The 22,389-nt window shown below is 35.7% G+C and overlaps 1 protein-coding gene across 4 annotated transcripts; it reads left to right on the top strand.

Moving 5' to 3' along the window:
- Positions 1 to 2,041: 2,041 nt before the first annotated feature.
- On the top strand, positions 2,042 to 10,470 carry LOC128196782 (signal recognition particle 9 kDa protein-like). Of its 4 annotated transcripts, none has more exons than XM_052878407.1 (6): positions 2,042 to 2,481; positions 2,572 to 2,766; positions 4,300 to 4,436; positions 4,692 to 4,760; positions 9,885 to 9,978; positions 10,203 to 10,470. In XM_052878407.1, exons 3-6 carry the CDS (start codon positions 4,365 to 4,367, stop codon positions 10,277 to 10,279), a joined length of 312 nt encoding a protein of 103 aa, XP_052734367.1. In that variant the 5' UTR covers positions 2,042 to 2,481; positions 2,572 to 2,766; positions 4,300 to 4,364; the 3' UTR covers positions 10,280 to 10,470. The 4 variants fall into 4 exon arrangements, with proteins under 4 accessions (XP_052734367.1, XP_052734368.1, XP_052734371.1 ...); XM_052878411.1 differs by having other exon boundaries at positions 2,125 to 2,481; positions 2,572 to 2,756; XM_052878410.1 differs by having other exon boundaries at positions 2,125 to 2,481; positions 2,572 to 2,773.
- The last annotated feature ends 11,919 nt before the right edge of the window (positions 10,471 to 22,389 follow it).

Genomic DNA, 22,389 nt, shown 5'->3' with positions numbered 1-22,389 from the left:
GATGGGCTCAACGGTGGGCGGCTGAGTTGGCGACGACTTGGACGGCGACACGCAGTGGCCGGTCTGGCGGAGGTGGCAGTGTGCGCGGAGATGACGCGGTGGCCGGTCTCGGCTGGGAAAGGGAGATTTGAGTTTTGTGCGTGGTTGTCGAGTGAGATAGAAAATAAGAGAAAGAGGGGGTTTCTGTTTTTGTGTTGGAGAAGAAGAGACGAAGGTTGAAACTGCCCCTGGCTGCTGGCTTCCGAAAAGGGAAGGAGAGGAGATCTCCCTCTTTCTGGCTTTTGACAAAGTTTTACCCTACAAAAAGAAGTTTGGGCTCTTGCCCGGTCCATGTTTTTGGAGGAAAAGAGTATAGGCTTTAATCCATCTTGCGAAACAGAGGAATAAATTGGGCTCGGTCCAATTCCAAAATTTGGAAGAACAGAAATTAAAATTGTTTTTAGAAAATCTTTTCATAAAAATTAGTACTCTTTTCTTTTATTTGATTTTCTCTTTTTTCTTTAATTTTGGATTAATACTCTTTGTCCAGTGCTCCGGACTCTTTGGGCTGTTTGAATTGAAGCTGATTAACATTTGGACCACTGCTGCCACCACGCTTGAAGTTGGTACTGATGCCACTGAATTGGGCCGTCTTAAGCTGGGCTGCGAGGAAGCTTTCTGCACCGATGCTGGAATGCACTGAATTGGCGCTGCTGGCATAGACCGGGTTGATTGCACAAGCAGCAGCTGCCTTGGGGTCTCTTCCCCTCGTTTTCATTTGAAGAAAGAACCCAAAGCTAGGGCAATGCTAAAGGTGAGAGAGGAAAGCTCCCAATGTTCAAGCCATTTACCCAGTGCTCCAAACGTCACTGACCGGTGGAGAAGAAGAACTGACCGGAGCTGCCACGTGGATAGGATCGACGGTCAGAGTAAAGCAACGAACCTGGTACTTCTTGAATGACTTCTCTTGTGATGTTCCTCTCTTTTAATTGGGTAACTTGCATTGTTGTTTGCATAATTTACTAAGAAAGTAGGGTTGTAGACAAATCAAAGATTGATAAGAATGAGATATTCCTTCAATATAAATTTAATTTGTTTTTTTTTTGACAAGTTTTTTTATTTTATTATAAACGTGAGTTTCTTTTTGACGGAGAATGTGGGTTGGTTCATTCGACTGATAATATTCGTGTGAAATTTTTGGAGGTGTGAGACTATGCATTTGAATTTGTTGTTTTTTTAGTTTTGTTGATAAAGAAATTTAATTGCTCACTATAGATCCTAATTTTTCATCATATGTACACTTTGTTATCAATTTAGTGACACTGGTTTTTTATATTTTCATTTTTTTCTCATTGACACGCAGGTAAACTTAGTTGACCAGAGCTTGACAATTGGCAAAAAATTGTTTCGAAGTCTCTGTCTGGTGCGATGGTTTACATAACTGAGTGGGAAAAATTTGTGGAGCAATCCATTCAGTTGTTCCGTGTTGATCCTGATTCTGTAATTCTATACTTTCAACGTTTTCTCGTTTCTTAAAGTAACAGAAGCCTGACAAACTTCATTCAGACTTTTGTTTTATTTTACTGTTATAAAAGCCTTTAATGGGTATATTTGCTCTGTTTTCATATTCAGTTGTGCAATACTCAATTGATTTTTTATAATTTAGTTTCTTGATTGTCCAAGTTATCCAACTTGTTCTTCTTGTTCTATTAAAACGTACTGAAAATAAAATTTCTTCAATTGTATTTGGAGCAGACGCGGTATGTCATTAAGTGGGTGATAACTCCTTAAATTTGCATTCTTTTAGGAGTTTAGGAGTCTATGTTAGTCTATTTTAGTCTTTACTTGTTTAGAATTAGGCTAGATTTAGGTTTTTCTTTAAATTCTTTAGTTTTGTATAATTTTAGTTAAAAATAGATTTTTAGGTGTATTTTGTAGAATTTTTAAATAATTAGAAAATTAAAATTGTTTTTAGAAAATCTTTTGATAAAAATTCTTTTTTTTTTTATTTGATTTTCTCTTTTTTCTTTAATTTTGGATTAATATTCTTTGTGCAGTGGTGCTCCTGGACTCTTTGGGCTGTTTGAATCGAAGCTGATTAACATTTGGGCCACTGCTGCCACGCTTGAAGTTGGTGCTGATGCCACTGAATTGGGCCGTCTTAAGCTGGGCCGCGAGGAAGCTTTCTGCACCGCTGCTGGAATGCACTGAATTGGCGCTGCTGGCATAGACCGGGTTGATTGCACAAGCAGCAGCTGCCTTGGGGGTCTCTTCCCCTCGTTTTCATTTGAAGAAAGAACCCAAAGCTAGGGCAAAGCTAAAGGTGAGAGAGGAAAGCTCCCAATATTCAAGTCATTTAGCCAGTGCTTCAAACGTCACTGACCGGTGGAGAAGAAGAGCTGACCGGAGCTGCCACGTGGATAGGATCGACGGTCAGAGCAAAGCAAGGAAACAGATAAACGGTAGCCGTCCGATGATGAAGAGAAGAATAAAGCATCACAAGCAAGTTTCCTCTTTTCCTTTTTTTCATTTTCTCTTTTCTTTAGACCCGGGGTTTCCTTTATGTAAATAGACACGGGTGGTGGGTGACAGGCGCCATTCTTAGCTCTAGGGAGTGAATCGCGGAGGGTGACAGACTCCACGAACGAGTGTGTGAAGGGTGACAGACTTCACTCACGAGACTTGGAGATCACGAGAGTGAGAGCGAGAGACAATTCTTTAGTTTCATAGAGTAGAAGATTTCACTGAGTTGCGAGGGTGACAGGCCGTGATTTTCGGTGATTTCTGGTATCATGTACTTTTATCTTCAATGTTTAATGTTTAATGCAATTCTGATTCCTTTTATGGATGGATTCTTTTGATTGGTTGATAATAGTTTAGGTTTTATTACTTGATTTCATTTGCTGTTCACGATAAGTTGTTTCTGGCAGTTTGTTTTCATTGAAAATTTATAGGTTTTTAGAATTAGATTGTATGTTTTAAGTGCATTTAGACTAGACTGTGCATTTGATATTGAATAAAAGCTTGCATCAGACTCACAATTGCTATGGTTTGGTACAGAGAGTATACAAGAGGGTATGATTTTACAGGATGTCTTCCTGAGTTGCAAGTGAATACTATTCTGCACTAATCTTTGCTTTTAGGTTTCTGATTCATGGTTTTAACCAATGAGTTTGTTCTGCTCCTTAGTTAGGTGTTACTTGTTAAATTGTTCTTCATTTTAGTTTGAGCATTCTATCTGCAACCTGTAGGTCTAGTTACTTGTTTTCTATTTTTTTTAAATTGGAACTCTTTCTCATAGATTAGAAATTCTTTTCCATGTTAATTTCATTTTTTTATGTTACTGTGGATTGGAAATTAAAATAGTTTTAGTTTAGATTTTTCTGTATTTTCAATTTCAGATTTTATTCTTTGATCATGATACACAGTCTTAAGTTTTGTTTCAGTTGTGTGTAAATAGTAATAGATCCAATTTAATGAGTGACAGTTAAATAGCTTTTCATATAGGATGTTGTTCATTTAGAATAGTTTAGTTTTGACATTTTCTCTTTTGATTAATTTCATTTTTTTCTTTTAAACAGTTTACAGATTTTAAATTCTCTTTTCCTTTATAAATTTCATTCTTTCATTTTTATTTCCCCACCTTGCATTAGTTAATAGGTAGTAAATAAATAAAATACAAGAGTTAACTTTAATTGTACTGAGTCCTTGGATTGATACCTAGGTTGACCCCTACATTAGTGGAAAAACTTTGTTGGTTCTGATTTTAGGTGACAAAAATCAGTTTAACAGTGGGTTTTGTATTTTTAGCTAGTCACTTGTGAGTGTGTGTGTGTTTTCAAAGTGTAGGCTTAAATGGCATGCAATGTGGCATTGGTGGGTTTTGGATCCCTGAAGGAACTTGGTACTTCTTGAATGGCTTCTCTTGTCATGTTCCTCTCTTTTAATAGGGTAACTTGCATTGTTCTTTGCATAATTTACTAAGAAAGTAGGGTTGTAGACAAATCGAGGATCGATAAGAATGAGATATCTTCAATATAAATCTAATTTGTTTTTTCTGACAAGTTTTTTATTTCATTATAAACGTGAGTTTCTATTTTTACCAGAGAATGTGGATTGGTTCATTCGGTTGATAATATTTGTGTGAAATTTCGGGAGGTGTGAGACTATGCATTTGAATTTGTTGTTTTTTTAGTTTTGTTGACATAATGAAATTTAGTTGCTGACTTTAGATCCTAATTTTTCATCATATGTACACTTTGTTATCAATTTAGTGACACTGGTTTTTTATATTTTCATTTTTTTCTCATTGATATGCAGGTGAACTTAGTTGACCAGAGCTTGACAATTGGCAGAAAATTGTTTCGAAGTATCTGTCTGGTGCGATGGTTTACATAACTGAGTGGGACAAATTTGTGGAGCAATCCATTCAGTTGTTTCGTGCTGATCCTGACTCTGTAATTCTATACCTTCAACGTTTTCTCGTTTCTTAAAGTAACATAACCCTGACAAACTTCATTGAGACTTTTGTTTTATTTTACTGTTACAAAAGCCTTTAATTGGAATATTTGCTCTGTTTTCATATTCACTTGGGCAATACTCAATTGATTTTTTATAATTCAGTTTCTTGATTGTCCAAGTTATCCAACTTGTCCTTCTTGTTCTATTAAAACGTACTGAAAATGAAATTTCTTCAATTGTATTTGGAGCAGACACGGTATGTCATGAAGTACAGGCATTGTGATGGCAAGTTGGTACTTAGGGTCACTGATAACCGGCAGGTATCAGTTTGTTTTTCTAGAACAAAACAAATATATATTCAATGTATTTTAATTTTTAAATGCCAGTCTTTTGTGCATGTTTGAGATTGTAAATGTGGATTAACATGAAATCATAATTTGATTCTTCTATACAAAATGTGTTAATGGGTTTAAAGTGTTCAGCCAAGTTTATCTGCTGAGAGATAGAGTTAACTTGTTTCCTCCATCCAAAATTACATAACAGTTTATTAGTTAACTAGAGAGTTTGGCAATCTTGCAGTTCATGGTTGTCTATTTTTTCTGCCAACTTAATGAATGGCATGATCCAATTATTTTCTTTGCTCCCTAATGAGTTGTGTGCCATGCTGAATTGGTTCCATGGGTGAATTACTTTGGATTGTTACTCCAAGGTCGTATCACCCATTTTGATCAAAATACCCTAATTGCTGCACGACCCTTTCCTAATACATGATCCCTCTCTCTGCCTTTGTTTGTTCCTCTTTTCCCTTGTAATTCTCCCTCTCTACTCTAACCTACTGGATCCTCTCTTTCCTCTTGTTTTGTGTTTTGTTCTCCTTCTAAAGTTACTGTAAATGTTAAAAAGGTGGAGGTGCTTGTAGAATAAATTACACTAATCAGTCCTAAGGTTATGTGAAATTACACAAGCACCTTCTGCTTATTAACATCTACCTTATAGGGGTAGACGGTGTAATGCTTTCAAACAATTAGGGTGGTTACTGTAATGTATAAAGAATGTTAGTATAATGTTTTTTAAACAATTAAGGGAGGTGTGCAGGGATGGAAAAATTCAGGAATGTTTTTTGTATTTTTAAGAGGTGGTTAGTGCAATTTACTCTACTATTTATTTTGTTGTTGATGTGATTTGAAAGTTGAGGTTTGTAATCTAGTGATTATTTACTATCTGATTATATTAGTATCTCACTTTATAAGGTATTTTGTTTGGATAGAGGATAAATGGACTACTCTTCTTCTAGGACTATAAACACCTCATTCTGTTTTGCTTAAAGTCTAAATTAGTTCTTTTGTTTTTTGGCGTGCATCAATGTCATGAACATTGCCTGATTGTGTTTCCAAATAATTTGGAATGAAATATGAGTTTAAGGCTGATCAATGGCCTAATTGGACATTAAGTTAATGTTTTGTTGAATGTTTTGTTCTCCTCTGGCATTATATAATTTTAGAGAAATGTTAGCAATACACCAAGGAATTCAACTTGGGATTGTATTGAGACTTGGAAAGGGGATACAAAATCGTAAACCATGGAACCACAACATGATGCATAAGGTTCTATAAGATATATAAAATTCGTACAAATGCATGTAATATAAGGGAGAAAAACCCATGTAACATTTAATTAAGGTTAAATTTATAATCACATACTAATAAGCATATGAAAGTCAGTGGCTAAACCCCACACAAAGCTCATTTCACAAGTCATAAATAACAAAGCAGCATAAAAATGACTGTAGTAGTGCCAAGTAGCAAAACACAACATTTGAACTCTTAGACTAGACCTCTAAAATAGATCATCCAAATTGAAATCATAATTGCTCTAGAGATCCTTATTTCTTCCACAGTAGAGAATCAATGGACCAACCAAGCCGAGCAGCAGAAGTAGAGAAACCAAACAGAGAGTCTGCAACCTCAAGCACACAATAAAGAGCTCTGGTTGCAGTGGTTCATGCAATGCATTTTGGGGGCCTGGTACGAGATGACACATGTTGCAATAGAGTTTGAAAAGGATGTGGTGATGTCAGGTCAATGAAGGTGTTTTTCTCTGTTGCTAGTGGGTTTTATGGGCTTAGGTTTACAAGAGCCCAAAATGAAAAAGAAACTTAACACGGTTCCAAAAGTTGGCTCTCAAAAAGGATCCACACAAACTTAAAAGCTCTCAAATTCCACGTTTTTTACACAATAAAGGCATTTTTGACGTCAAGCTGAAATTGTCTAATGGTGAATGGCTGTAATGGAAAAGAGAAGTCAAATAGATGTCATTTTAGTAATAGGAGGGGAGGTGTCAATATAATCTTGGCCATAGATTTGTGTGTAGCTTTTGGCAACCAGTCCAATTTTATAGCGACCAATGGTTCCATCTTGTCTTGTTTTAAGAGTATACAACCATTATCACCAAACAATTGATTTTCTAGCTGGAAGAGGAACCAACACCTAAGTACCACTACTTTGAAATGCACACTTCTCCCTCAATCATTGGTTGTCTCCACCCTGGATGGGATAGAGTTTCACCGTGTGACTTAGGAAAATTAATAGAAGATAATGTGGATATACAAGCATAGTGTATGGTGGAAAATTGATGATAACTAAGGTTTGTATGGTGTGGACGAGGGTTAATGATAGAATGTATACCTTCTGAACAAAAATAGGCCGATCATTTTTAGAGGAGACCGGATCTAGTGCAGGAAAGGTTGATGGGGAAGGATTAGGCATGTCCTCCACTATACCTATGAAGATCAGAAGAGAAAAGTCGATACCATTTTTGACAAGGATTATATCCCATGAAGACACATTTAAATAACCAAGGAAAAATTTATCTCAACCAAGTGTGATGTTTTGTACAATAAAGATTGTACAGAGGGCAACAAGGAAAAAAGGACACAGCGGGCTACCCAATTCTTAAGGAAAGATGATGACATCCAATTAATGAGATAGCATGTTCTAAGGATAACATGTCCCCAAAATTGGTGAAGATGACTATGAAGAAGTACCCAAATAGTATGAATAAAATATATGTTTTTGTTTTTGGCTTCTCCTTTTTGTTGAGGATTATGATTACACGAAGTCTGGTGAATGATATTATTTGATAACTTATTGAAATTGGCTCGACAAATATTCACATGAGCATTGCCACCACGAAAAAAAGTTATGCATATATAATATTGTGTTTTTGATTTCATAAATATAAGTTTGAAACATAGAAAACACTTTCGATCATTCAATAACCATGTCTAGATATATCTAGAATAACCATAAAATCCAAGTACATGTAGAATAACCATCAATAAAGGTAACAATATTTAAAATAAAAAGGGGTAATAGTATGGGAAGGATGCCAAATATCAGAGTGAATTAAAGGAAAAAGAGACAACTTGTTTATTAAGACAGTCAAGAAAAGATCGAGGAACATGTTTACTTAATTATGATTCACATTTCAAAGAAGACAGACATTGCCTTTTGCAATTTTGTCAACCTGGGATGTCTTAATTTTTAATGAATCATCATTGATAGATCACCGAAGCACATAGCCGTGGTGATGGAGAGAGGTAGTAAAAGCCATGTGACTCAAATCTAGCATCAATTGTCTGGTTTGATATCCGATCCTTCAAGGTAACATTATTTTTAATAAAGTTCAGGATAATATCATGGGAATTGGTTAAATGGGTAATAGAAAGTAAATTAGGAGATCAATTACGGGTATAAAAACAACAAAGTCAACTGTAAGGTATGAGAAGGGTTATGTAGTACTTATGCTACAAGCTTGTGTTTGTGAACCATTAATTGCAGTTATAAAAGGAAAATTGACAACGGTAGTAAAGGAAGAGAAAAGAGAAGGATTACTAGATACATGATCAATTGCACTGGAGTCAATGACCCAAGGACCAAGGGAGGGAGATTGAGAGAGACCAGTGAATGAATTACGGTGTGTGCCACCAAAGCAGTGTTACTGGAGGATTGGCATGTTGCATACCATAAAGTGTTTAAACATTGGTGTAGATAAATCAACCAATAAGGTAGGAGCAACAGGTGACTTAACAATATATGGTTGGGCAATATTGTGTGATTGAGGGGTTTTCCCATTTAGCTTCAAATACCTATCAATTGTATGTCCAATGCGATGACATAACATGGTTTGCATTTTGGATGATGTTTGTGGATGAATTGGCACGATGCGATCACAACCCTATATTTGCTGGAAAGAGTGGTGGTTGTCAAAAACTCATTGGAAGCTGTGCCTAAATAGTGAAAGGGAACCTGTGAAAGGTTTGCAAAAAAATAAAAATCCTTCAAAGACAAATGGGTCTACCGGACACATTTCCGAAAAACAAGATCTTATGATAAACTTTAGAAAAGAAAGAAACATTGAGCTAAGACCGTGTTTATGAAGCAACGTGGGTGTTTCAATTATATCTATCTAGAAAAAGGAATGAATGCAATGAATAGATGAAATTTGATATCCTCTGAAAATAAATATGTGATATGGAAATAAATAAAAACATTCCTAATAATACATATATAATCTAGATTATGTTGATTATATAATATCAATTTTGTTGGAATAATAATTAAATCTGTGTATGCTAGTGTAATCACTAAGTCTAAAGTAGGGAGTAGTGTGTTGGGAAGTCTCTTCCAACTATACCTAGTTCTGTTCCTAGCAGTCAAGTACAGTCCTTTGATTTTTTCATCTCCCTAGTGTATCAGCTCTTTATTGTTATAAATAGAAGACCATAAGAGGGTCCTTTAAGCCCTCCAAAAGTGTTTTCTCTGTTTTTAATCTTAAGTAACTCCATACTTCTTTAACTACGGCAATACACGTGAAGTTACCCGTTAATGTTTCAGTTGGGTTGCCCTTTTAATTCGGGTGGTATATAACTCTGCCAATAAAATTATTCTATCAGATTCTCTAAAGAAGAATATAATATGCATAAAAGAAGCTTAAGATTAAAACAGAGAGGAAATATATTTTTGAGGGCTTGAAAGACCCCTCTAATCATCTTCTATTTATAATGATAGAAATCTGATATAATGGGAAGATGAAAGATCAAAAAAGTTTACTAGATACCTAGGGACATAACTAGGTACAACAGGAAGCAGCTCCCAACACACTACTCCCTTCTTAGACTTAATAATGACTCTAACATTATAATTATTCTGACAAAGAAAATAATATACTAATAAAATTCTCATGATTGTTGGTGGTGAAAATTTAATTTAGCCGCGTATGAGCTCTCATTTTAATTAGCAGAACAAAATCTGTTATTCAATGATTTGTAATAATTATATTCCTAGCAATTAGCATCATTTTCCATTGTTTTATGATTGACTGCCTCTTACATTATTAGCCTCGTAATCTTAATTTCTAATTGTCAATTGTTGTACTTTTTACAGTGTCTAAAGTACAAGACAGACCAAGCACAGGAGGCTAAGAAGATGGAAAAACTGAACAATATGTTCTTTGCTTTGATGGCCCGTGGTCCTGATGGTATGTCTTACTCTAAGCTGTTAATGTGATGATGCTTTAACTAAAAAGACTTCTGTGCAACATTCGTGTTATCTATAAAACTGGTCAAAGACAGATTCTTTTGAGAATACGAAACCACTCAGTGCAATATTCCTTTATGGTTTACATTGATTGTGTTTTGGATATTCTTTCTTGTCTGGTGCTGAGATTTCTTTCTACATTCTCCATCACTTGTAATTCTGCAGTTGATCTATCAGAAGTCACTGGAAAAGAGCAAATGGATGCTCAACCAAGCAAGAAAGGAAGAGGAAGGAAGCAATAACTTGCTCTTTGCGAGACATGATGGTTTTGAGTCAGAGGACTTTCTAAGAATTTGAACAGTTATACTTTTCCCGATCTAATTATTACTTCTTCAGATTCTATGATGAAAGTGGTTGTATATTGAAGTTTTGAAGTCTGAATTTCTGATCTTTTGGAAGTCTTGAGTATTACAGAATTTAGTTATGCCACCAAGATTTACTGTGCATCGTTACCGTTATTGAATCCTTTTACATCTATCCAATGGTGCAGCCAAACCACTGTGTCAGCAGTTCATCATCAAACTAGAATTTCCTTACTAACTTAGCAATTACAAAATATTGTTGTGTGCTTCTGTCTAAATGAGATTGGTGGCCAAATTGTTGAAGCTACAACAGGCTAAGGCCAACTTGCAGGATTCATAGTTCATAGTCACTGGGAGTGAATATTGGATGCTATCCCCCAAGGAATATGGAATTTTAGATCCCATAGATTACACGTTATTGTTATGGTATGGGATTGACTGCTGCTTCCAACACTTTTTTTTTTCCTGCACCGTTATAAAACTATAAATTCCATTTTACCCTTATTCAATCATTCTTTGACCACCACAAACCCATGACGGTTTTACTCAATCATTGTTCAAGACACCATTCTAACGTAACTTTGCAACGTAAGCCTTTTATGCGTTACTTATTTTTCCGTATGAAATTAGTTCACCGCTTCTATGTTAGTGCATGGGCATGAATCTCGTTACGGAGTGGTATTAAAATTAAGAAAATAATTGATAATATAAAATTACAATTGCTCTTATAGGGCTAAAGCGTGTATATAAACCAAAAAATTTAAATACTTATCTGAATTAATAGTTACTTATCTGAATTAAAATAAATTCAAGATTTTTTAATAAAATTTAAATGGTTCTAATACTTCTGTTGGTTTAGGACATGCAGATTCTTAATCTTATTCTTTAAAATTATAAACTGAAATTGTGAAAAGTAAAATAGTTTTACATAAACAATTTAAACGTCTTGTCAAATAAAATATCTTAAAAAGCAAATGGGTCATTTGATTGTTGTTTTCTTTATTTCTAAATTCTTATTTTTTTATTGTATTTTAATACATAAAAAACAAGTCATAGTAAGAAGAAGAACAAAATTGAAAAAACATTGACATTTGATATAAGAAATTTAATTCAAACTTTTTCAAAAAAACTGTTTATAAATATTGTTACGTTTTTAGAATGAATTGAAATAAAAGTAAAAATTTAAATTGCTTATTTATAAAAATGATAGTGTTTAAGGATCTTGGACTAAAATTAAAGTTATAGGTATACATTTAAAAATGTGATAAGGTTTCATTCAACATTAATTAACTAAAATTTAGAGTCCTTATTTGTAAAAAAAAGAAAAAGGTAAACTTTTGGGGATACTTGTTTATTTTATTTTTCCTATTTGCAAAAGTTAAAACGCCTCTCTAAAACATGACGAAACAAAAACTGGGGTTTTCCTTTAAGCAGATCTAAGTCTAACCCAATTTTACTGTTTAAAAGGCTTGCTTGCAGTGCCTACGAGCTTTCGGCTTTGGCACTATTAAGGCTCTTTCGGATTGAATAGAAAATGCGCAAAGTGCTCCCATCAAAGGGTTTTCACTGCCTCATTTTGTTTCTCATAGTTCGCGGTAAGCACTGAATCGATTTTCATTTTTCTTCTATGGATCAAAATTGACTCAAATTGATAACGTCTTTTACTTTTCATGGATCATTTGATTTTGATTGATTCTTAAATTGTTATTGCCACGTCCTTGTTGAATGAATGAGAGTCATGTTAGAAGGATTTCATGACATGCTGTTATTGATAGTGGTAGGTCCCCACTTTGTGAATATTTACTTTATGCAATTAAGTGGGTGATAACTCCTTAAATTTGCATTCTTTTAGGTGTTTAGGAGTCTATGTTAGTCTATTTTAGTCTTTACTTGTTTAGAATTAGGCTAGATTTAGGTTTTTCTTTAAATTCTTTGGTTTTGTATAATTTTATTTAAAATAGGTTTTTAGGTGTATTTTGTAGAATTTTTAAATAATTAGGAAATTAATATTTTTTTTTAGAAAATCTTTTGATAAATATTCTTTTCTTTTATTTGATTTTCTTTTCTTTCTTTAATTTTTGATTAATACTCTTTGTGCAGTGGTGCTCCTGGACTCTTTGGGCTGTTTGAATTGAAGCTGGTTAACATTTGGGGCATTGCTGCCACGCTTGAAGTTGGTGCTGATGCCACTGAATTGGGCCGTCTTAAGCTGGGCCGCGAGGAAGCTTTCTGCACCGCTGCTGGAATGCACTGAATTGGCGCTGCTGTCATAGACTGGGTTGATTGCACAAGTTGGGTCTGCAACTTTAATGAAACGGTGCGCACAAGCAGCAGCTGCCTTATGGGTCTCTTCCCATCGTTTTCATTTGAAGAAAGAACCCAAAGCTAGGGCAATGCTAAAGGTGAGAGAGGAAAGCTCCCAATGTTCAAGCCATTTACCCAGTGCTCCAAACGTCACTGACCGGTGGAGAAGAAGAACTGACCGGAGCTGCCACGTGGATAGGATCGACGGTCAGAGTAAAGCAACGAACCTGGTACTTCTTGAATGACTTCTGTTGTGATGTTCCTCTCTTTTAATTGGGTAACTTGCATTGTTGTTTGCATAATTTACTAAGAAAGTAGGGTTGTAGACAAATCAAAGATTGATAAGAATGAGATATTCCTTCAATATAAATCTAATTTGTTTTTTTTTTTGACAAGTTTTTTATTTTATTATAAACGTGAGTTTCTTTTTGTCGGAGAATGTGGGTTGGTTCATTCGACTGATAATATTCGTGTGAAATTTTGGGAGGTGTGAGACTATGCATTTGAATTTGTTGTTTTTTTAGTTTTGTTGATAAAGAAATTTAATTGCTCACTATAGATCCTAATTTTTCATCATATGTACACTTTGTTATCAATTTAGTGACACTGGTTTTTTATATTTTCATTTTTTTCTCATTGACACGCAGGTAAACTTAGTTGACCAGAGCTTGACAATTGGCAGAAAATTGTTTCGAAGTCTCTGTCTGGTGCGATGGTTTACATAACTGAGTGGGACAAATTTGTGGAGCAATCCATTCAGTTGTTCCGTGCTGATCCTGATTCTGTAATTCTATACTTTCAACGTTTTCTCGTTTCTTAAAGTAACAGAAGCCTGACAAACTTCATTCAGACTTTTGTTTTATTTTACTGTTATAAAAGCCTTTAATGGGTATATTTGCTCTGTTTTCATATTCAGTTGTGCAATACTCAATTGATTTTTTATAATTTAGTTTCTTGATTGTCCAAGTTATCCAACTTGTTCTTCTTGTTCTATTAAAACGTACTGAAAATAAAATTTCTTCAATTGTATTTGGAGCAGACACGGTATGTCATTAAGTGGGTGATAACTCCTTAAATTTGCATTCTTTTAGGAGTTTAGGAGTCTATGTTAGTCTATTTTAGTCTTTACTTGTTTAGAATTAGGCTAGATTTAGGTTTTTCTTTAAATTCTTTAGTTTTGTATAATTTTAGTTAAAAATAGATTTTTAGGTGTATTTTGTAGAATTTTTAAATAATTAGAAAATTAAAATTGTTTTTAGAAAATCTTTTCATAAAAATTCTTTTTTTTTATTTGATTTTCTCTTTTTTCTTTAATTTTGGATTAATATTCTTTGTACAGTGGTACTCCTGCACTGTTTGGGCTGTTTGAATTGAAGCTGATTAACATTTGGGCCACTGCTGCCACGCTTGAAGTTGGTGCTGATGCCACTGAATTGGGTCGTCTTAAGCTGGGCCGCGAGGAAGCTTTCTGCACCGCTGCTGGAGTGCACTGAATTGGCGCTGCTGGCATAGACCGTGTTGATTGCACAAGCAGCAGCTGCCTTGGGGGTCTCTTCCCCTCGTTTTCATTTGAAGAAAGAACCCAAAGCTAGGGCAAAGCTAAAGGTGAGAGAGGAAAGCTCCCAATATTCAAGTCATTTAGCCAGTGCTTCAAACGTCACTGACCGGTGGAGAAGAAGAGCTGACCGGAGCTGCCACGTGGATAGGATCGACGGTCAGAGCAAAGCAAGGAAACAGATAAACGGTAGCCGTCCGATGATGAAGAGAAGAATAAAGCATCACAAGCAAGTTTCCTCTTTTCCTTTTTTTCATTTTCTCTTTTCTTTAGACCCGGGGTTTCCTTTATGTAAATAGACACGGGTGGTGGGTGACAGGCGCCATTCTTAGCTCTAGGGAGTGAATCGCGGAGGGTGACAGACTCCACGAACGAGTGTGTGAAGGGTGACAGACTTCACTCACGAGACTTGGAGATCACGAGAGTGAGAGCGAGAGACAATTCTTTAGTTTCATAGAGTAGAAGATTTCACTGAGTTGCGAGGGTGACAGGCCGTGATTTTCGGTGATTTCTGGTATCATGTACTTTTATCTTCAATGTTTAATGTTTAATGCAATTCTGATTCCTTTTATGGATGGATTCTTTTGATTGGTTGATAATAGTTTAGGTTTTATTACTTGATTTCATTTGCTGTTCACGATAAGTTGTTTCTGGCAGTTTGTTTTCATTGAAAATTTATAGGTTTTTAGAATTAGATTGTATGTTTTAAGTGCATTTAGACTAGACTGTGCATTTGATATTGAATAAAAGCTTGCATCAGACTCACAATTGCTATGGTTTGGTACAGAGAGTATACAAGAGGGTATGATTTTACAGGATGTCTTCCTGAGTTGCAAGTGAATACTATTCTGCACTAATCTTTGCTTTTAGGTTTCTGATTCATGGTTTTAACCAATGAGTTTGTTCTGCTCCTTAGTTAGGTGTTACTTGTTAAATTGTTCTTCATTTTAGTTTGAGCATTCTATCTGCAACCTGTAGGTCTAGTTACTTGTTTTCTATTTTTTTTAAATTGGAACTCTTTCTCATAGATTAGAAATTCTTTTCCATGTTAATTTCATTTTTTTATGTTACTGTGGATTGGAAATTAAAATAGTTTTAGTTTAGATTTTTCTGTATTTTCAATTTCAGATTTTATTCTTTGATCATGATACACAGTCTTAAGTTTTGTTTCAGTTGTGTGTAAATAGTAATAGATCCAATTTAATGAGTGACAGTTAAATAGCTTTTCATATAGGATGTTGTTCATTTAGAATAGTTTAGTTTTGACATTTTCTCTTTTGATTAATTTCATTTTTTTCTTTTAAACAGTTTACAGATTTTAAATTCTCTTTTCCTTTATAAATTTCATTCTTTCATTTTTATTTCCCCACCTTGCATTAGTTAATAGGTAGTAAATAAATAAAATACAAGAGTTAACTTTAATTGTACTGAGTCCTTGGATTGATACCTAGGTTGACCCCTACATTAGTGGAAAAACTTTGTTGGTTCTGATTTTAGGTGACAAAAATCAGTTTAACAGTGGGTTTTGTATTTTTAGCTAGTCACTTGTGAGTGTGTGTGTGTTTTCAAAGTGTAGGCTTAAATGGCATGCAATGTGGCATTGGTGGGTTTTGGATCCCTGAAGGAACTTGGTACTTCTTGAATGGCTTCTCTTGTCATGTTCCTCTCTTTTAATAGGGTAACTTGCATTGTTCTTTGCATAATTTACTAAGAAAGTAGGGTTGTAGACAAATCGAGGATCGATAAGAATGAGATATCTTCAATATAAATCTAATTTGTTTTTTCTGACAAGTTTTTTATTTCATTATAAACGTGAGTTTCTATTTTTACCAGAGAATGTGGATTGGTTCATTCGGTTGATAATATTTGTGTGAAATTTCGGGAGGTGTGAGACTATGCATTTGAATTTGTTGTTTTTTTAGTTTTGTTGACATAATGAAATTTAGTTGCTGACTTTAGATCCTAATTTTTCATCATATGTACACTTTGTTATCAATTTAGTGACACTGGTTTTTTATATTTTCATTTTTTTCTCATTGATATGCAGGTGAACTTAGTTGACCAGAGCTTGACAATTGGCAGAAAATTGTTTCGAAGTATCTGTCTGGTGCGATGGTTTACATAACTGAGTGGGACAAATTTGTGGAGCAATCCATTCAGTTGTTTCGTGCTGATCCTGACTCTGTAATTCTATACCTTCAACGTTTTCTCGTTTCTTAAAGTAACATAACCCTGACAAACTTCATTGAGACTTTTGTTTTATTTTACTGTTACAAAAGCCTTTAATTGGAATATTTGCTCTGTTTTCATATTCACTTGGGCAATACTCAATTGATTTTTTATAATTCAGTTTCTTGATTGTCCAAGTTATCCAACTTGTCCTTCTTGTTCTATTAAAACGTACTGAAAATGAAATTTCTTCAATTGTATTTGGAGCAGACACGGTATGTCATGAAGTACAGGCATTGTGATGGCAAGTTGGTACTTAGGGTCACTGATAACCGGCAGGTATCAGTTTGTTTTTCTAGAACAAAACAAATATATATTCAATGTATTTTAATTTTTAAATGCCAGTCTTTTGTGCATGTTTGAGATTGTAAATGTGGATTAACATGAAATCATAATTTGATTCTTCTATACAAAATGTGTTAATGGGTTTAAAGTGTTCAGCCAAGTTTATCTGCTGAGAGATAGAGTTAACTTGTTTCCTCCATCCAAAATTACATAACAGTTTATTAGTTAACTAGAGAGTTTGGCAATCTTGCAGTTCATGGTTGTCTATTTTTTCTGCCAACTTAATGAATGGCATGATCCAATTATTTTCTTTGCTCCCTAATGAGTTGTGTGCCATGCTGAATTGGTTCCATGGGTGAATTACTTTGGATTGTTACTCCAAGGTCGTATCACCCATTTTGATCAAAATACCCTAATTGCTGCACGACCCTTTCCTAATACATGATCCCTCTCTCTGCCTTTGTTTGTTCCTCTTTTCCCTTGTAATTCTCCCTCTCTACTCTAACCTACTGGATCCTCTCTTTCCTCTTGTTTTGTGTTTTGTTCTCCTTCTAAAGTTACTGTAAATGTTAAAAAGGTGGAGGTGCTTGTAGAATAAATTACACTAATCAGTCCTAAGGTTATGTGAAATTACACAAGCACCTTCTGCTTATTAACATCTACCTTATAGGGGTAGACGGTGTAATGCTTTCAAACAATTAGGGTGGTTACTGTAATGTATAAAGAATGTTAGTATAATGTTTTTTAAACAATTAAGGGAGGTGTGCAGGGATGGAAAAATTCAGGAATGTTTTTTGTATTTTTAAGAGGTGGTTAGTGCAATTTACTCTACTATTTATTTTGTTGTTGATGTGATTTGAAAGTTGAGGTTTGTAATCTAGTGATTATTTACTATCTGATTATATTAGTATCTCACTTTATAAGGTATTTTGTTTGGATAGAGGATAAATGGACTACTCTTCTTCTAGGACTATAAACACCTCATTCTGTTTTGCTTAAAGTCTAAATTAGTTCTTTTGTTTTTTGGCGTGCATCAATGTCATGAACATTGCCTGATTGTGTTTCCAAATAATTTGGAATGAAATATGAGTTTAAGGCTGATCAATGGCCTAATTGGACATTAAGTTAATGTTTTGTTGAATGTTTTGTTCTCCTCTGGCATTATATAATTTTAGAGAAATGTTAGCAATACACCAAGGAATTCAACTTGGGATTGTATTGAGACTTGGAAAGGGGATACAAAATCGTAAACCATGGAACCACAACATGATGCATAAGGTTCTATAAGATATATAAAATTCGTACAAATGCATGTAATATAAGGGAGAAAAACCCATGTAACATTTAATTAAGGTTAAATTTATAATCACATACTAATAAGCATATGAAAGTCAGTGGCTAAACCCCACACAAAGCTCATTTCACAAGTCATAAATAACAAAGCAGCATAAAAATGACTGTAGTAGTGCCAAGTAGCAAAACACAACATTTGAACTCTTAGACTAGACCTCTAAAATAGATCATCCAAATTGAAATCATAATTGCTCTAGAGATCCTTATTTCTTCCACAGTAGAGAATCAATGGACCAACCAAGCCGAGCAGCAGAAGTAGAGAAACCAAACAGAGAGTCTGCAACCTCAAGCACACAATAAAGAGCTCTGGTTGCAGTGGTTCATGCAATGCATTTTGGGGGCCTGGTACGAGATGACACATGTTGCAATAGAGTTTGAAAAGGATGTGGTGATGTCAGGTCAATGAAGGTGTTTTTCTCTGTTGCTAGTGGGTTTTATGGGCTTAGGTTTACAAGAGCCCAAAATGAAAAAGAAACTTAACACGGTTCCAAAAGTTGGCTCTCAAAAAGGATCCACACAAACTTAAAAGCTCTCAAATTCCACGTTTTTTACACAATAAAGGCATTTTTGACGTCAAGCTGAAATTGTCTAATGGTGAATGGCTGTAATGGAAAAGAGAAGTCAAATAGATGTCATTTTAGTAATAGGAGGGGAGGTGTCAATATAATCTTGGCCATAGATTTGTGTGTAGCTTTTGGCAACCAGTCCAATTTTATAGCGACCAATGGTTCCATCTTGTCTTGTTTTAAGAGTATACAACCATTATCACCAAACAATTGATTTTCTAGCTGGAAGAGGAACCAACACCTAAGTACCACTACTTTGAAATGCACACTTCTCCCTCAATCATTGGTTGTCTCCACTCTGGATGGGGTAGAGTTTCACCGTGTGACTTAGGAAAATTAATAGAAGATAATGTGGATATACAAGCATAGTGCATAGTTCGCGGTAAGCACTGAATCGATTTTCATTTTCTTCTATGGATCAAAATTGACTCCGTATAGGATGTCTTTCCAAATGAAGTACCAGGGTTGCCACCAAGCAGGGAAGTGGAGTTCTCTATAGACTTGGTACCAGGAGCTGGACCAGTGTCTATGGCTCCGTATAGGATGGCTCCGACAGAGCTAGCAGAGCTGAAGAGACAAATTGAGGAACTACTGAAGAAGAGGTTTATCAGGCCGAGTGTGTCACCATGGGGAGCTCCAGTCTTGTTAGTAAAGAAGAAAGATGGTAGTTCAAGGTTGTGCATCGACTACCGGCAGCTGAATAAGTTGACGATTAAGAACAAGTACCCACTACCAAGAATTGATGACTTGTTGGATCAGTTGCGAGGAGCTGGTGTGTTTTAAAAAATTGACCTGAGGTCTGGTTACCATCAGATCTTGGTCAAATCAGAGGATAGTTAGAAGACGACTTTCAGGTCACGTTACGGTCACTACGAGTATGTGGTGATGCCGTTTGGAGTGACCAATGCTCCTGCTATATTCATGGATTACATGAATCGAATATTTCGACTGTGGCTAGATAAATTTGTTGTTGTGTTCATAGACGACATTCTTATATATTCAAGGGATCGTGAAGAACATGCTGAACATTTGAGGATTGTGTTGGAGACTCTTAGGGAGCATCAATTGTTTGGGAAATTATCTAAATGTGAATTTTGGTTGGAGGAAATACAATTCCTTGGCCACGTGATTTCTGCCAAAGGAATTTCTGTAGATCCAACGAAGGTGGAGGTAGTACTAAAGTGGGAACGTCCAAAGACGGTGTCAGAAGTAAGAAGTTTTGTGGGCCTAGCTGGTTACTACAGGAAGTTCGTTGAAGGTTTCTCCAAGATAGTGGGTCCTTTGACGCAGTTGACTCGTAAAGAACAACCTTTCTTATGGACCGACAAGTGTGAAACAAGTTTTGAAGAGATGAAGAAACGGTTGACAAGTGCTCCAGTATTAGCAGTCCCTGATACTTCTAAAGTTTTTGAAGTGTTTTGTGATGCCTCATAGCATGGGCTCGGTTGTGTATTGATGCAGGAGAAGCGACCAGTAGCTTATGCATCGAGGCAGTTGAAGGTGCATGAAAGGAACTATCCAACGCACGACATCGAATTAGCGGCTGTGGTTTTTGCTCTGAGGACTTGGAGGCACTATCTTTACGGATCACGTTTTCAAATCTTTAGTGATCACAAGAGTTTGAAGTATCTCTTCGATCAGAAGGAGTTGAACATGAGGCAGAGAAGGTGGATGGAGTACTTGAAGGATTTTGATTTTGAGTTACAGTACCATCCAGGGAAGGCAAATGTTGTAGCCGATGCTTTGAGTAGGAAGCGAATACATATGTCAGCTTTGATGGTGAAGGAGTTTGAATTAATAGAGAAGTTCAGAGATATGAACTTGGGATTACAGCTAAGCCAAGATCACCTTTGGTGTTGTCATTTAAAGATCACAAATGATTTCTTGGAAGAGATCAAAGTGGGACAAAAGGAAGACACAAGTCTACAAGATACAGTGGAGTTGTTGGGAACGGATCAAGCTAAAGACTTCAGTTTGGGATTAGATGGTATTATTCGTTTTAAGAATAGAGTCTGCATTCCAGCAAAGGATGAGCTGAAGAAGATGATTCTAGAAGAAGGACACAAAAGTCGTCTTAGCATACATCCTGGTATGACTAAGATGTACAAAGACTTGAAAGAATCTTTCTGGTGGAGTGGGATGAAAAAGGATGTGGCAAAGTTTGTATCTTCTTGTTTGGTATGTCAGAAGGCTAAGATAGAACATCAAAGACCAGGTGGAATGTTACAACAGTTGGATATTCCCCAATGGAAATGGGACAACATCTCGATGGACTTTGTAACTCACTTACCAAGATCATTGAAGGGTCATGATTCCATTTGGGTGATAGTTGATCGATTGACGAAAAGTGCTTACTTTTTGCCAATCAACCTGAGAATGTCAATGCAGAAATTGGCAGAGTTGTATATTCAGGAAATAGTGAGATTGCATGGTGTACCAAATAGCATTGTTTCAGATCGGGATCCAAGGTTTACGTCAAGGTTCTGGCAGCAATTGCAAGAGGCTTTGGGTTCAAAGTTAAGAATGAGTTCAGCATATTATCCTCAAACAGATGGACAAACTGAAAGGACTATTCAGTCATTGGAAGATCTGCTGAGAACGTGTGTATTGGATCATTTGGGAGGTTGGAGTGAGGTTTTGCCTTTGGTGGAATTCACATACAACAACAGCTTTCATGCGAGCATTGGAATGACACCGTATGAAGCATTGTATGGGAGAAGGTGCAGGACACCTTTGTGCTGGTTTCAGGATGGAGAAACAATTTCAGTAGGTCCCGAGTTATTGCAGCAAACAACAGAAAAAGTCAAGTTGATACAAGACCGGATGCGTGCAACACAAAGTCGACAAAAATCTTATGCAGACAAGAGAAGAAGACCTCTTGAGTTCAACGAAGGAGATCATGTGTTTCTACGTGTGACACCGATTACCGGCATAGGTAAGGCTATTAAATCAAGGAAGTTGTCACCAAAGTTTCTTGGTCCTTACGATATTCTTAGGAGGATTGGACCAGTAGCATATGAGGTAGTGTTACAACCACAGTTGGCGAACTTGCATAATGTGTTCCACGTGTCGCAGCTGAGGAAGTATGTCTCTGATCCGACTCATGTTTTGGAAACAGATGACATTCAAGTGCGTGAAGATCTTACTATCGAAGTGATGCTAGTAAGGGTGTTAGAAGTTCAAACAAAGAAGTTACGGGGAAAGAAAATTCATACAGTGAAGGTGCTTTGGAACGAGGAAACCCAAGAGATGACATGGGAGCTAGAGGATTATATGATAAAAGAATACCCTCATTTGTTTGAGTAACATCTTAATTTTCGAGGACGAAATTTTTTTTAAGGGGGGTAGAATGTAAGACCCTAGAACCTCAAGAATTTACCAAGTTGTAAAAAGTTCAAGTTATAATGTAAAATGGAATGCTGTCAGGTTTGACATGGTTTACTATTTTAATCATAACTTTTTGTAGAAAATATCAATTGAGTTGATTCTTGTTTTATTGGAAACTAGACTCAAATATATTTAATTGGACATATAAATATAAATTTTTGGACTACCGGGCTAGCTGCAGTAAAATTATTAAAACTCGGAAACGTTAATCACGCTCAGGTAGGTTCAGTTTTGACCTATGATGACTGTTTTGCTTATTACTCTCTCTACCGAACTCCAATTGAGTTGATTCTTGTTTCATTGGAAACTAGACTCAAAGAGCTTCAATTTGAATACTCATACGCATATTTTGGACTTCGGGAAGGGGTCTA

The sequence above is a fragment of the Vigna angularis genome, chromosome 5 (genome assembly GCF_016808095.1).
Source record: "Vigna angularis cultivar LongXiaoDou No.4 chromosome 5, ASM1680809v1, whole genome shotgun sequence".
Lineage (NCBI taxonomy): Eukaryota > Viridiplantae > Streptophyta > Magnoliopsida > Fabales > Fabaceae > Vigna > Vigna angularis.
Note: the sequence above shows the minus strand (reverse complement) of the source record. Positions and strands in the feature narration are given on the sequence as shown.

Coding starts and splice junctions, on each gene's coding strand:
- LOC128196782 (XM_052878407.1), top strand. CDS start 4,365: ATGGTTTACATAACTGAGTGGGACAAATTTGTGGAGCAATCCATTCAG. Junction 4,437..4,691: donor TTCGTGCTGATCCTGACTCT/GTAATTCTATAC, acceptor TATTTGGAGCAG/ACACGGTATGTCATGAAGTA. Junction 9,979..10,202: donor GATGGCCCGTGGTCCTGATG/GTATGTCTTACT, acceptor GTAATTCTGCAG/TTGATCTATCAGAAGTCACT.